The 15,272-nt window shown below is 33.7% G+C and overlaps 1 protein-coding gene across 10 annotated transcripts in view; it reads left to right on the top strand.

Annotated features, from left to right (window-relative positions):
• The window catches only part of HSF2 (heat shock transcription factor 2), a 40,842-nt gene that overhangs the window by 17,906 nt on the left and 7,664 nt on the right, over nt 1–15,272 (top strand). For 4 of the 10 annotated variants that reach the window (XM_077901570.1, XM_077901562.1, XM_077901572.1 and 1 more), the window contains exons 6-13: nt 2,432–2,493; nt 3,414–3,501; nt 5,125–5,273; nt 5,686–5,925; nt 6,512–6,617; nt 10,889–10,942; nt 13,656–13,740; nt 14,175–14,348. In XM_077901570.1, coding sequence (XP_077757696.1) covers nt 2,432–2,493; nt 3,414–3,501; nt 5,125–5,273; nt 5,686–5,925; nt 6,512–6,617; nt 10,889–10,942; nt 13,656–13,740; nt 14,175–14,348 — 958 coding nt within the window. Of the gene's footprint in view, nt 1–2,431; nt 2,494–3,413; nt 3,502–5,124; nt 5,274–5,685; nt 5,926–6,511; nt 6,618–10,888; nt 10,943–13,655; nt 13,741–14,174; nt 15,181–15,272 lie in introns of those variants that run through there. The other 6 variants (XM_077901543.1, XM_077901585.1, XM_077901587.1 and 3 more) reach the window with 4 other exon arrangements.

The raw sequence follows: 15,272 nt of genomic DNA on the forward strand, positions 1-15,272 counted from the left end.
AGGCAGCTATTTTTTGCTCATGAGTAAACTAGACTCTTAAGTTTAAGCAACAGGTTTTTGAGGGGGAGGAAGGGTGGGAGAACTTCAGCTGGTTTGTGCTGAGATGCCTTTAGCTAAAAATAGGGTTATGACTTGACAGGATCTGGGTCTAGTGGAGCAAGCTTAGAACAGAGATGAATGGTTGCAGCCTTTGGCCTGTAGTCAGATAGATACACTGTGTGTGTGTGTGTGTGTGTGTGTGTGTGTGTGTGTGTGTATAGTTTTTCCAAATCAGTATGTAAGTGAAGGTTGAATGTACAATTTAGTTCTAAGTGTTTAGTCCAAGTACATATACTTTCAAAACTTCCATAGCTGATTCCAACATGCAAGCCTGTTAAGAATAGCTGATTTAAAATGATAGGTGTTTGGGGGCACCTGGATGGCTCAGTGGTTGAGCACCTGCCTTTGGCTCAGGGCCTGATCTCCCTCTGCCTGTGTCTCTGCCTCTCTCTCTGTTCTCTCTGTTCTCTCATGAATAAATAAATAAAATCTTTAAAAAAAAGTATAGATGTACCTTAGCCTGCACTTCATTAAGAAAAAAAATTCTTTTAATCTTTTCCAGAAAACGTTTTAGTTAAATATTAGCTTATAATACTATATGATTTTTTTTTTCACCTAAAAGCAAGGAAAGTTGATGGAATACTTATAGAGGATTTCAGGTTTTCATGAAACCTAGCATACTGTCTGCTCAAATTTGAGTTTTGAATAAATGTGGTTTGGTGGAGCTAGGGAATTTTCATGATGCGTAGTGATAGCTGATAATCTCTTCTGTATTGCTGTATTTGCCTCATATGTCTGCCATTCACTCCTTGGCTTTATATTAATTGGAATAGTATATGTGAGTTACCTGGTATAGGTACTTGTTACAGGATAGGATAAATAGTACCTGTTATAGAACTTACCAGGTCCAGAAATTAGATGTTGTAAATGTTAGGTGCCTTATCTTCTTCAGGAAACAAGGTTTGTGTACAGCATGATGCAGAATTGTCTTAATAAGAGAACTAAAATACAGAAAAAATTTCAGGAGAAATTTAGCCAGTGCTTCATGTTCTTATAATTCAACCACTAATGTTTTTAGAATTTTTTATAACACTTATAAATTAACAAAAGTAATTGAAACCAAATTATTTCATAGATACCTTTAAGTTTAAATTTGTCTTCTCATCAGCATCAGTCAGCATTTTCTTTTGAATAAACAATTTAGTGGCTAGCTTCCTTTTCATGACTCTAAAACTGTTTAACTTTTCTGCAAAGAGTCTAAATAGTCCTCCAGTTGCTTTTGGCCTTTATTTATAGCCTCTCAGTGATATACTGCTTTTCATAGTTCACCATATGATCCTCACTTCTTTAGCTCCTTTAGGAAGGTGACAATAAATTTCAAGACATCCTAAGCCAGTGATTCTCACATTCACATCAGTATCACCTGGAGGACATTGCTGGACCCTGTCCTCAGAATTTCGGATTCCGTTAATTATGGAGTGGGGTTGAGAATGTGTGTCTAACAGATTCCTGGGCTAATACTGCTGGTCCATGGACCACACTGTAAGAAATGCTGTCATAAAATATGAAAGATTGTTTGCATGTCTTGATCTGTTTAGTAGCCTTTTCCTTTTAAATTTAATTAAGCTCTGAAGATTAAACCAGCTTTTCTTGATTGGCAGTATGTGTGTCTTGGATAGTTAAGAGGAAAACCATCTGAAACAAAATCTATTCATTGTTTATTAAAAAAAAAAAATGTACTCCCAACTTTGAAATTGTATATTTATTTTTGGATAATTTCTAATTAACTGTATTTTGGGGTTTATTTCTGTTACTGTATAATTAGATATTTCATGATTTTATTAAGCAATAATTTTTCTAGAATAACCCAATAAGCTTTTTCTCCCTTGAAAATTTTATGCTCTCTTCTGAAAGAGATGGAAATTTCTTTGGCCTCTAATTGCATTACCTAGTTTAAGAAAAATGTTGCCTGTCACTCCCCCCCGCCCCTCAGCATAGTCTTGAAAGAATTTCAGTTAAAAACTTGGGATCTGTATTCAGGCATGCTTGGATCTTAGCACCAAAACAAATAACTGAGTAGAGTATTGGGTAGATGGATGCATGGGGGGATAGATAGATGAATGGATGGATGGATAAGTAGATGAATGTCTTAGGCATCTTGATATCCTGGGTGGCTGCTACTTTTATTACAGGTTATTCTTCTGCCTGGAAACTGTTACATTTCTTTAGATATTAATTACAAGGTGCACCCAAATTTCAAATATGTTAACACGAGAGACATTATGTGACTTAGAAAATATGTAGTATTTGAATTAATTTCTTAACACTTGTAATGTGGACTAAGAATTAGGAGTCTATGATGGGAAATTTTTTGTGTATATTTTCCTTTTAGATTGTCCAGTTTATTGTTACATTGGTTCAGAATAACCAGCTTGTGAGCTTAAAACGTAAAAGGTAAGTTTCTGTGTAAAATACTTTGACCTATTTCTGGACAGCTAAACATGTTAGTGTTTAACAGTGAATGGCCTACATTCGCTTAGTGTATGTCTGTTGTTCCAGAGGAATAGTCCTTCCTTGTTAAATTATACTCTCAGCATTTCAAGAGTAGTGTTACTTCTTCCTCCAGTCATCCTGCTAATGTTTTTCAGAGACAAGTATAGCTAAATGGTCACTTTACAGACATATAGGGAGTTAATCAGGAATCCATTTTTATTTGCATTAGCCATTTACTGTAAAGTTAGAAGGCCTGAGTGAGGGGAAATTTTTAAAAAAAGGTCATACATTGAAAACAAAAATACTTGATCACTTATATTTAATCCACTAATAAGGAATTTAATAACCCAAATATTGACTGTGGGTTATGATACATAAAAGTGTTAGTAGTATTTGCCATTGTTACAACTAAAGCTTAAGGATAGTGGACAAAGGAGTAGTTGGAAGAAGAAAAAACTTATCTTAAAGCTTGGTTATGTGCACACTTTATGCTGTGGCCTTAACTCTACTTCCATGAACTAGTTATGTATGTTAGTACAGTTCATAATGATATAGTTCAGTCAGCAATGAAATAGTATATTGTATTTATTATATTACTATATATCATTGTTATATACTACATATTATTTATTATAGTTATTATATTAATTTTAGCAAAAATAGTATAGAAGAATGGCAAAATCAAAGACCTAGGCAGAGTCACCCCCTAGTTTCTGTTCCTAAGATGTGACCATTGTGTATCACTATGTTCTTTGTGTATCCCTAACTAAAATCTTTTCTTATTAAAGTGTATATGTTCATGTGAGGGTAAAATATTAGAATAGTTTAAATTTCTTGTGTGCTCGCTTCACTGAATTTCATGAATATCTTCTGATTTTCAGGCCTCTACTTCTAAATACTAATGGAGCCCAAAAGAAGAATTTGTTTCAGCATATAGTCAAAGAACCAGCTGATAATCACCATCATAAAGTAATTTTTTGGTTAAATTCTATTTTATATTTGTTATATCAAACCAAATTTTATTACAGCAGTATTTCATGTATTCAGAATTCACATTCAAAGTTTAGTGAATAATAATCTAAGTGTTCATCCTCCAGTTTTATTAAATCATGCCTTTTTAAATTATTTGCTTTAAATTATTTTAAGAAAGAAACTGCTATAAATAGAATTATTTTAGTTTCCTGTTCCCAAGTTTGTTTTTTTGCCTCTCAAGTTTGTTTTTTGACTCCTCTTCGGTCTCTCATAGATAATCACTATCTTGAAATGGTATTTATATCAGTCATTTTTGAATTGGTCATTTTATATGTGTGAACTCATGAACAGTATTTGCTATTATTTTGCATGTATCCAAGCTTCATATAAATGATACTGTTTAAAAAATAAATAAATAAATAAATAAATGATACTGTTTTGCACATATCATTTTACATTGTGACTTTTTTCACTTGGTTTTGTTTTGAGATTTATTAAATTAAGTTCATCTCTACTACTTGATATTAATTCAGTATTATGGTTATGTAATTAAGCATTCATCCATAAATTATTTTAAGTTTCCAACTTTTATTATAAGTTGTGTAGACTAGACTTTTTACTCTAGCAATTTCAAAACTATTTTTGTTTACCTTTATTTTTGTGTTGGGCTCTCTGGATCATTTGTCAAACTTACACCCATTGGCAAATCATTCCAGTCCAGTGTCTAGACTTCCTTTAATAGCTGATTGTTATTGTAACTTTCAAATCTTAGAATTCTAAATACTGCTTCAGATTTGTTATTAGAGTACCAAGATTTTTTTTCTTGAGCAAATCAGTTAACATCAGGTTCTTCTTCCCACTACTGTTTCTAATAATAAAGCATACCTAACTATTGTGTTTTTAGGATTGAAGATTCAATGTAAATGGATGAAGATTTCTTAATTTAACCGGATTTATAAATTTTTAAGTACTTTGGATCTTTTGCCTCAGATTTATCTACTGTTGAAATTTATAGATTTTGCATTTTAATAATGAGTTTAATTTGCTTTAGAGAATCGAATGCTTTCTTATTTATTGTGTACCTACAACCTAAATATATCTGCAAATGAATAAAAAAAAATTATTGCTAAAAACTCAGGCTGACATTTAACTGGAGCTATTGGAATGGTTTTTTTTTTTCCTATTAATGAAAGCATTTAATGAGAAAGAATAAACCATATGTCAGAGTAGCTTGGATAAAATAATCCTCATCAGCAACAGTGGCCATCTGGTTATGCTTGAAATTCCTAATGAAGTCTTAAGATTTTTTCTTTTTTTAACCCTTTGGATATAAAAAATACTTTAAAATTTGAAAATCTTTCCATAGAATCATTCTGAGGCATGCCACCTTCAAGATTCCTTACAGTCAAAGAAATAAGTAGAATGAAGTAACACACCTCATACCTTTGTGAATTGGTATAAATAAAATTAGTAAGTCCCATTGGGGCAGAGAACATAGCTAAATTGTATCCTCAAAATTTAGTAAATAATGGGTGCCCAATTAACACTTTTTAAGTGGTATGTTGTTCAGTAGTCAATATAATTTCAGTTTTTGATACATTTTCTGCCTGATTTTTTTAGGTTCCACACAGTAGGACTGAAGGTTTAAAGCCAAGGGAGCGGATTTCAGATGACATCATTATTTATGATGTAACTGATGATAATGCAGATGAAGAAAATATCCCAGTTATTCCAGAAACTAATGAGGATGTTATATCTGATCCATCCAAGTAAGGAAATTATGAAGTAAAATTTGTGAAAATATTGGTTACTTTTCTTATCAAAGAGTTAAATTCGAAACAACTTTATTCTGTCATAATTTACTGTCTAATTCAAATTTGGTTTATTAAACTGAAAAAGCCAAAATATTTAATGAGATGTTCTCCCCTCAGTAAAAAGACTTCCAACAAAAAGTAATGAGAATTCTGATTTTTTAATTTTGGAGTTAAACATCTTTAATTGATTCTTTGTGGTCTCATCATATGGTGAATCAATATTTGTGATTAAGGTGACTCACCCAAGAAATTTGTGCCTTTTGATACGTGTTTTGGGGAGAAGGTTTCCATGAAGAATGAATGGACAAATTAATTTATTGAATTTGTTTGAAAATATAATTGGTTCTTTCTCATATTGCTGATCTAGCTGTAGCCAGTACCCTGATATTGTCATTGTTGAAGATGACAATGAAGATGAGTATGCACCTGTCATTCAGAGTGGAGATCAGAATGAACCAGCCAGAGAATCCCTAAGTTCAGGCAGTGATGGCACCAGTCCTCTCATGTCTAGTGCTGTCCAGCTAAATGGCTCATCCAGTCTGACCACAGAAGATCCTGTGACCATGATGGATTCCATTTTAAATGATAACATCAATCTTTTGGGAAAGTGAGTGCTCATCCAGATGTTATCTGAGTTTATTTGCTTGCTTTGTTTATTTCACATGTTCTATTTTCTTTGAATGATCTTCTTTTCAGATTATGAACCCACGTAACTTTCTTTGTTTTAGTCAGGGCTAAGTTCTGCAAATTTCTTTTTGAGAGGGATTTAATCATCTCAAGAATAGTCTTGAGATTTTCCTGGCAATTCCTTAGATTTCTTTAATGAGATACTTGTTTTGAATATTCATAAAGTGTGTGTGTGTATTTGTGTTTTATCAGGGCTATAGAATAAGATAATCTCTGTTAAGGGACTTATAAGAAAACCAGAAATTAGTAGCAATTACCAATAATAAGTTAAATATTTTATAATTTATAGGGTAGAGGAAAAAAGATAAATCAGATGGTTGTCACAATCTTTTTTTCTGTAAATATTAAAGTTTTGTGTAAAAGCTGTGAGTTCTTAGTAGACCACATTTTTGGGAATCTCAAATACTGAATAGGATCTCTTACGATTAAGAATTTTGTAATGTGAGTTTAAATGTAAAAACAAGGAAACCCAGTATTTGATATTTTTTTTAATATTTTTTCCTTAGGGTTGAGCTGTTGGATTATCTTGACAGTATTGATTGCAGCTTAGAGGACTTTCAAGCCATGCTGTCGGGAAGACAGTTTAGCATAGACCCAGATCTCCTGGTTGATGTAGGTACTTTGAATACTTCTTGCTATACTGGCAGTTTGTGTATTTATGTATACTGTTTATAGATCACATCATTTTCTTGTATTCTCACTATTTTTGCATTTTCTTTTTTTAAAATGAATGATTTTGTGTACTAGAAACAATGAGCAGATGGTTCAAGACAGTGAAGGAGGTTGATCACTACCCATTTCTGAATAGTAGTTCAGTTAATCCTCCTGTAACAACATATCAATTCTGTTCAACAGTGCTGCTAAATCCAGGCCTTTTCTGGACTTGTGGCTGTGTTTTGTTTTGCTCTAGAATAAATTGTCGCTCAATAGAAATTGGTGGAAATTTAGTAATAGAATTACTTAGCCAGGAAATAGCATGAAGACACTTTCTAAGACTTTGGGAATTAATGTTTTCTAATCAAATGAACTATATTTTATTATATTTGCTATATTTTTAAAATTTTTATGTCCTGAGTCCTAAGGTTATCCTGTTCCAGTCCGTACCACCACCTATATGAACATGACTCCCAATGTTGTCTGGACTGTGAATCCTATCTACCATTTCTGGCATTAATTTTCTTGCTCTCTTACCTCTTGCTCCTACCACTCCTCTCTCCCTTACTGTGGCTTGGTCCTATCCAGATGAAATTTGTGTATTGTTCTCTCCCTGATTTCCATTTTCTGTTGTGATATGTTTTTCTGCCCTGAAAAGCTTTGTCGCTCCTTTTGTTGTTGTTGTTGCATTTTTCTGCCTTAAAATGCAGCTTTTCTCATGTCAAAATATTCTCTTATCCTTTTAAGAGCTTCTCAGTGAGACTAAAAGGAATTAGTCCTTTATTGCTCTTTAATCTTATTAATATACCACCTTATCATTCTGCTTCTCAGTCTTTGTCAATATGCACGATTTGATTATCTTTTACAAACCATCAGTATGTGACAGGATGGATTTCCCTTTCTTTGAAGATTTCTTTTTCATACTGGCTTATGTTACCATCTTAAGTGAATTCAATATCCACGCTAATGACCTGCTTTAATTTGTTAATAGTAATTTGGCAGCCCTTCTTGATTCTATCATTCTTTGTTCCCAGTCTGAATCCATGGACCTTTTAGGATAGCTGTCCCCTGGATCATAAAAAAGGAAATAAAATTCCATAATCCTGACCCTCTGCAAATCCTTGCAGTCTTCAATTAGATGATTTTAATTTAACCTTGGAACATTTATCATACTCTTCTGTCCCCAAAACCTCATCTAGCCAGCTCCTCCCTATTCATAGAAGATAATCACCATACTCTGGGTCTCTGGTAAGCTGTGGAATCTTCTTTCTTTTTTTTTTTTTTTTTTTTTTTTTGTGGAATCTTCTTTCTTAGAGGAAGTGCTTACTTTCTCTTTAAAGTTTATTTGTAAACCTGCCCTCTGCCTCTCTCTTTTTCTATCTCTGTCCTTGATCTTTCCCATCTCGCTTCAGTGGACACAGATTTCCATCTTAAACATTTTGATGTGTTGCTCTGCTCATTTACCATTTTGCTTCTCTCATCATTTCACTACAAAACTTTAGAAATGAGTAGCTATATTTGTTACTTCTTTTTTACCCTATATTTCTTTTTGAAACCCTGCATTGTCTTGCTTATTTACTCTAAGCCTGTGCTGCCTTGGTTTATCCATAGTGGGCTACGTTTGTTTTTGTTTTTTATGTCAGGCCATTGGGCTAGTAGGTTTATTCTGAATCAGATTTGGGCTTCATTTGGCTCATGTCACTTACTAGTTCTGATACTAACGTTGGGAAATTTTACTTCTCTTGTTCAGTTTCCCCATCTGTTAAATGCGGCTAATGCTTAACACAAAGCGCTCTTGTGGGGATTATAAATAATTAGTGCTATTATTATTAATACTGGTTACTTTTGACAATGGAACTACTTCTGTTAATTCTAGAGGCACTGGACTTTGGTTTTTTCCCCCGGTCTTCCTAGCTAATCTCTGTTTACTCTAAGAGCTTTTCTTTTTCCTGTAGTTTTCTACTTGTATTTCCCAAGGTAACCATTCTTTTAGCTTTTTATTTGTTCTGAGTCTCTTCTTTTTCTATCCTTCCTCTTTGAAGGGATTTTGGTTCTATGATTGCTCTCAAATTTTTATCTCTACCTCTTAATATCTTTTTAAAGTAAACTTTACTTGGATTCTAATTCCATGCCTTTGGGATCAGCAGTTAAGAAGATCTTGTTAAGATCTTGTCTTAGATTGTGTTTAACACAAACTTTTCTTTATTCTCTAAACTAGCTATACTTCTCAGCTTTCTCAGCTTTCTTATTTTTTTGTAGTGGTATCAGACTTCTCTCTACTCACTAGGATAATAATCACTGAGTCATTTTGGTTTCCTTATCTTTATCTCATTGTTCATCAAGTCCTGTGTATTTTCAAAAATAGCACTCGTAAATCATCCCTACTTTCTGTTGCCTCCTTCATCCAAGACCTTCATTATTTCATCCTTGAATTATACTGTATTGTAAAAATGTAAAATTGCATATGCCTATGCATCCATAGGTTGCCTTTTTCTCTGAGATGGCAAAGATGGTAAGGACATGAATAAGGTATGCTGAGGAGTTTATGGGTTCTCTACAGAGTTCAGTTCTGAGTGACCCAGTGTGGAGTCAGCAGGAGAGGCCTGGCCTTAGGATTCAACTAGTGTCACTCATGTATGATCTACTTTTTTTTTTGCTTCACATTATACATCTGCTGGGAATACATGAAGGTATCCCTGATTTAGTGGGTGGCATGAGTGGGGCAAAGAAGGAGTGAGGAGCTTATACTCTACAGATGTTACTTTCAGTAGGGATCAAATATGGTCAGGCTCAGAGGCAGTGACGAGACGAACCTGGCAGAGATTGGCAGTCATGTATGGTTAACTGCTCTTAAGGATCTGAGTCTCTTCCTTTTCATTTATCAGTAGATAATATGAAAGGGGGAAAAGTTAAGAAAAGGAAGAGCTGGGAATATTTTTAGGACAATCATGAAAATGGAACTTTAAGGAGAGGAATCAGTGTCTAGAGACAGTGGAGGAGGGATCTATCTGCATTTCATTATATCCTGTGAACCATTTTGTGTTCATTCTCATAAAATGCTTTAATCATTGCTCAGGGCTTTTTCAGGCCTCTTACTGCTGACAGAATGTGGTCTTATCCTCTTACCAATTTTGCTCTACTTCTTGAACTTTATGTATACAGCTTATTATTCAACTCAGAACTTTCATATTATTTGGATTGGTCATCTTGTCTGTTGCTAGAACTTCCCCCTCAACCTTCTTCTCTATGGTTGCTCGTGCTATAATTTTTTCTCCCTCCATTCTCTCCTTTCCAAGTCCTAACCATTCTCCAGGGACTGATACACGTTGGATAGCTTCATCAACACTTTTTGTTTCATGTGTGTGTGTGTGTGGTTTTCTCCTTTCTCTTCTTAGTACTTTTGATCCCCATCATCAATTAGTATTTTAATACTGGATTGTATCTGATCATATGTTACTATTTGACGTTGTTCTTGTCTTTTAGATTGTGAGCTCCCGGAGAGCAGGAATAGTGTCTTCATCTTGTATTCTTCATGATGTCAATTATTTCTTAGATGTTCAATAAATCCTTGTGGAATAAATGACTTTGAAGCTTATGACTTAAAAGTTATGTCTGTAAATTGGCTGGACCAAGGGCTTTAGTGAGCAGTGGTCTTAGTATTTACGTCTTCTGTTGCTAGGCAAGGTAAAAAGAACCAACAAGGAAGTAAGTATGCTATTTGGTCAGAGGACTCTGAGGTGTAATTTAGAAGCCACCATTGTAGAGCAGATTCTATAAATTTCTCACATAATTAGCAGGTAGAGAAGGTTTACTGTCAAGGCAAGGGACTCAGCCCTGGATGCCACTTAAAGCCAAAGGCATTTAGAGAGAAAGTAATCGTAAGGAAATGAAGGAGAGGCGAAGTTGGCCAAACCATCATTTTCTTAAGTGATTTACCCCAATGTTTTATTTTATTTACTTTATTTATTTATTTTTTTTTCCGTAAGGTCCCCCCACTGTTTTATAGAGACATTCTTACAACTTCTGACGCATGGGCTAGCTTGCTCTGCTTTTATATGTTTTTCTTTCTTTCCTGCTTTTCTCTTTCAAACTTGTTTTACTGTATGAAAACTTCCTAGTGCAGGAGCTACATCTCTTCACCCAACATGGCTGTATAAAAATTTTGAACACACAGTTAATTCTTTTTTAATATTTTTTAAACTTATCATCTTTCTTGTTTGGTCTTTCAGCTTTTCACTAGTTCTGTGCAGATGAATTCCACAGATTACATCAATAATACAAAAGTAAGTTTTAATTCATGTTGCTCAGGACCCATAGCTGTAAGAATCTGAGAAAAAGTCCTAGTAAGTAGACAGCAGTATGACTCCCAGTTACAAAAAGCATTTTATATTCTTACCTTATATATGTGGTCAAGATAGTAAAATTTTAGATGAAAAATGAGCTTTTGGTTATGAGGTGAGTCATTGCCCAATTCTGTAGGCATTTGTGTGATTAACTGTCAGTGTGAAATCAGCCATCAAGGTGCTGGGAGATCAACTGACTTAAACTTGGCATGTTCAGGTGTATCACTGAAACAAATTATTAAAATATTTCTTCATGTTTTATGTACTTCAGTTTACATTCTTATTCCTCCGTAAACAGCTTCTTGGCATTTTTTTTATTGAAAATTCACGGGTACCCATATTTTTTAAGTTCCTTCATTTTATTAGCATGCAACTAAAGCTCAGGGATTTGAACTAATTTGTACTAATTGTAGGTAAGGCAGGTTGAAACAATGAAGTGTGGGCTTTCAACATTTTTTTTTAAGTAATTTTTTTTTTTTTTAATTTTCTTGGACTTACAGGATTTCCAGTTAGAATTAGCAAATGTTGACAGGAAATTCTTTAGAACTGGTTTTTAATGAATAGTAAGGACAATGTGAAGTTGTTACGAGCAGATTGATTAGAATCATTCTGTTGCTTTGTATATGGTTTATTGTCTTAAATAGGTGTATACTCAGTTTATTGAATACCAAGGTGTAAATCAAGTCTTCTGTACAAAATCTAGATTAGTGGACTTAAAATTTTATCTTGGTTCTTGTTCTTTGTTGTCAAAAAATGAACACTTAAATATAAGTGTTTAGAGTGAGGGGTAGAATTTATCTGACTAATGTCATGTGTGAGGATAGCCTGACCAGATTTTTTCTGCATATTCGAAGTTATAGCCTGGGTAACTTCGAGTTGAAAGAATTTGTGAATTTGAGGTTGATTATACATTCAGTATTTGGATAATTTTTATCAAGGGTTAGCATACTTTTATAAAGGCCAGCTGGTAAATACTTTCAGTTTTGCAGGCCATATGTTCTCTGTCACAACTGCATAGTGCTCTAATTATAGCGTAACAGCAGCCATAGACAATACATAAAAGAATGAGTATGGCTGTGTTTCAGTAAAACTTTATTTACAAAGACAGGCAGCATGCTGAATTTGGCATGTGGACCACAGTTTGCTTGGATTTATACTGTAAGGTTCTGTGGATCACCTCAACACACTGGGTTTCACTAAATATGGTATTATTAAATGTTAGGTCATAAGGTGAATGAATGCATATCGTGCATTCTTGCATTCAGTTAGTGAATTTACTGCACTGTTTATTGCTACACATTGAGTCATTCTTTATTCTTGGATTATATCCTCTTTATTCCAAAACCAATAGCTTAAATGCATTTCTTAGGAATAGCAGTTAAACAGCAAATTGCATATTATAGTACTATAAAAAATTTTGAGAATGACTTTTCATTATAGTTCTAAAATCTAGATTAAGGTTTTCAAATAATTGGCACATCAACTGCCATTCCCTTGCTCATGACAGGTATTATATTAACATAAATTACAACACTCTTTCCTAATAAATCAGGTTACTTGTATTCTTCAGTAGAGCAATCTAAGTGGCCACTACTAATGAGTAAGAATTTGCATGGAAAACCCCTTTTCATTCCTGGTTCTCATGTTTTGGAATAAAAGTAGCGTCCTTGGAAACTGCCTATTTTAAAAAGTAAAAAATAAAGATTTTATTATTGCATTAATGTTTTTTTTTTGTGATTGCTAAATGAAAAATGTTTTTATGTATATTTTTGGAAAGGTTTAGTTTATTATATCTTGGGGCCATTGTTATTTCTGAATCTGGAAACTTGTACTGCTTCATTTTAAAATGATTTTATGATGAATATGAGGTAATCACAGGATATAGTATGTTTTTTACACCATTTAAACTTAACCAGCAAGCAACTGTCTGGAACTTACGGCTATTTAGGGAAAATTATGAACCTCTGCACCTCAGTTTTGAACATTATTGAAAAGAGCATTGAAGAACTAAACAAAATTAAAGGTTTAATCCCCTTTGCAATCAGATGTGAGGAGAGAAGACAATGGTTCAAAGAAGCAATTTAAATGACAGAAAAGAACTGAAAGAGTCTCAAAGGAAATGAAGAAACTTCACCTCAACTTTGAGGCTTCCAAATATAGAGATAATAGTTTTAAGGATATCACCATGTAATCCTGACCCACTCTAAAAATGTTCACTATGCTAAATATTCTGTTTGTGAATGAAGAGAAATAAGTAATATACATTTTTAATCAAAGCTGTTTAAGATGAGTTTAATTGTTTAAAGAATCATCTGTTAGTTTGAAACCAGCCATCTTTGATTCATTTCCATCTTTTACCTGTGACGGTGCGGTCTGTTCTTTTGAAATGCCCCCTCTTTTCATACTTAACTGTCATCCTAGTTCAGGTTCTTTATTTCATCCGCTTGATGACAGCAGGAGTTTTCTTAACCAGTCTTACCTATTCAAATCTGTTTCTCTTTCTAGTTCATCCTTCCTGGTGCTTTCCCCCTTCACCTGTATTTCAAATAACACATCAGTGCTCACATACTGTATCAGTTTTTTATTTTTTGCCATTATTAGGAATATATAAAATATGAAACAAGAATTTTTTATATTATTTTTTCTCTTTTAGTCTGAGAATAAAGGATTAGAAACTACCAAGAACAATGTAGTTCAGCCAGTTTCAGAAGAGGGAAGAAAATCTAAACCCAAAACAGGTAGGTATAAATGTAGTATTAGTTTTTACAGATTTTTAAAATTAAAGAGTCCTACATAGAAAGTAATGTGAGCCAAGGAAAGTCTTGCCATACTTAACGATTGAACACAGAATGTACTGTTCTCAGTTCTGTGCATAAAGTATCAAGGTTTCAGCTTATAGAGAAAATTAAATTGGTGAGGTACTAGTTTAAGTCCTTTTTAAAAAAATTAACTTTAGGAGAACTTAACTCTATCTTAATAGTTGGAATAACAAGACTTAACTTTTCTGACTAGTACATTTTAAAATTTACTGACACCAAAGTATCATATTTCTTGTTTGGGTGTATAAGGGTACTGATTGCATATATGCACAGCTGTTTCCATTTTTTCCACCTTCAGCTTGAACTCTGTATAAGCTGGTGATAAAAGAGCATTTTTCTAATCTTTATTATAGATAAGCAGCTTATCCAGTACACTGCCTTTCCACTTCTTGCATTCCTCGATGGGAACCCTGCTTCTACTGTTGAACAGGGAAGTACAGCATCATCAGAAGTTATGTCCTCTGTAGATAAACCCATAGAAGTTGATGAGCTTCTGGATAGCAGCCTAGATCCAGAGCCAACCCAAAGTAAGCTTGTTCGCCTGGAGCCATTGACTGAAGCCGAAGCTAGTGAAGCCACACTGTTTTATTTATGTGAACTTGCTCCTGCACCTCTGGATAGTGATATGCCACTTTTAGATAGTTAAATCCCCAAGAAGTGGACTCTACATGTATATATTCATCAAAATGATGAACTATTTATTTTAAAGTATCATTTGGTACTTTTTTTTGTAAATTGCTTTGTTTTGTTTAATCAGATACTGTGGAATCAAAAGCACCTTTTGCTTTTCTTACACACTCTTGCAAAGCTTTCAGATGTTACTCAGCTACGTAGGTACATAAGACTTAATGCACATTGTTGGCATATCTTTAAGTTGGATTCAAATGGCCATTTTTCTCCAGTTGTAGTAACTTGGATTTCTTTTTTACATATATGCCCATTAACCCCAGTTAAACTTTTGTTTGTTTTACTTGTTTGATGCTGTCTGTTTGCATTGAGTGTTAAGTCACTAGAACTAATGGTAGAACTCTTAAAGCTTTATCTGTTCCAGTTACTTTTATTAAATATTTTTCACTTGGCTTATTTTTAAAACTGGGAACATAAAGTGCCTGTATCTTGTAAAACTTCATTTGTCTCTCTTGTTCAGAGAAGTTCATTCATGTTCAACAGGAAAGGCAAAGTATACATGAGTGCTTGCTGTCAGATATGGCTCCAGCTCCACATACGTAGAAAGAAGGGGATGGGATGGCATCAACACCATCCATCTCGTTGGACTAGTTTTAAGTAAAAGTTTTCTGATTTGTTTGTGTTTTTTTGAACCATACTATTTAGTAAAATAAATATAATGAATGTTGCGTACTAGTGTCTGTTATGTGTCTTCTTTAGAGGTGACACCCACATAATTTTTTTTTCCTTTTTATAGGAAGTAGGTAGGCTTAAATTGTAAACTG

This window comes from Canis aureus, chromosome 1, assembly GCF_053574225.1.
Source record: "Canis aureus isolate CA01 chromosome 1, VMU_Caureus_v.1.0, whole genome shotgun sequence".
In the NCBI taxonomy this organism is placed as follows: Eukaryota; Metazoa; Chordata; class Mammalia; order Carnivora; family Canidae; genus Canis; species Canis aureus.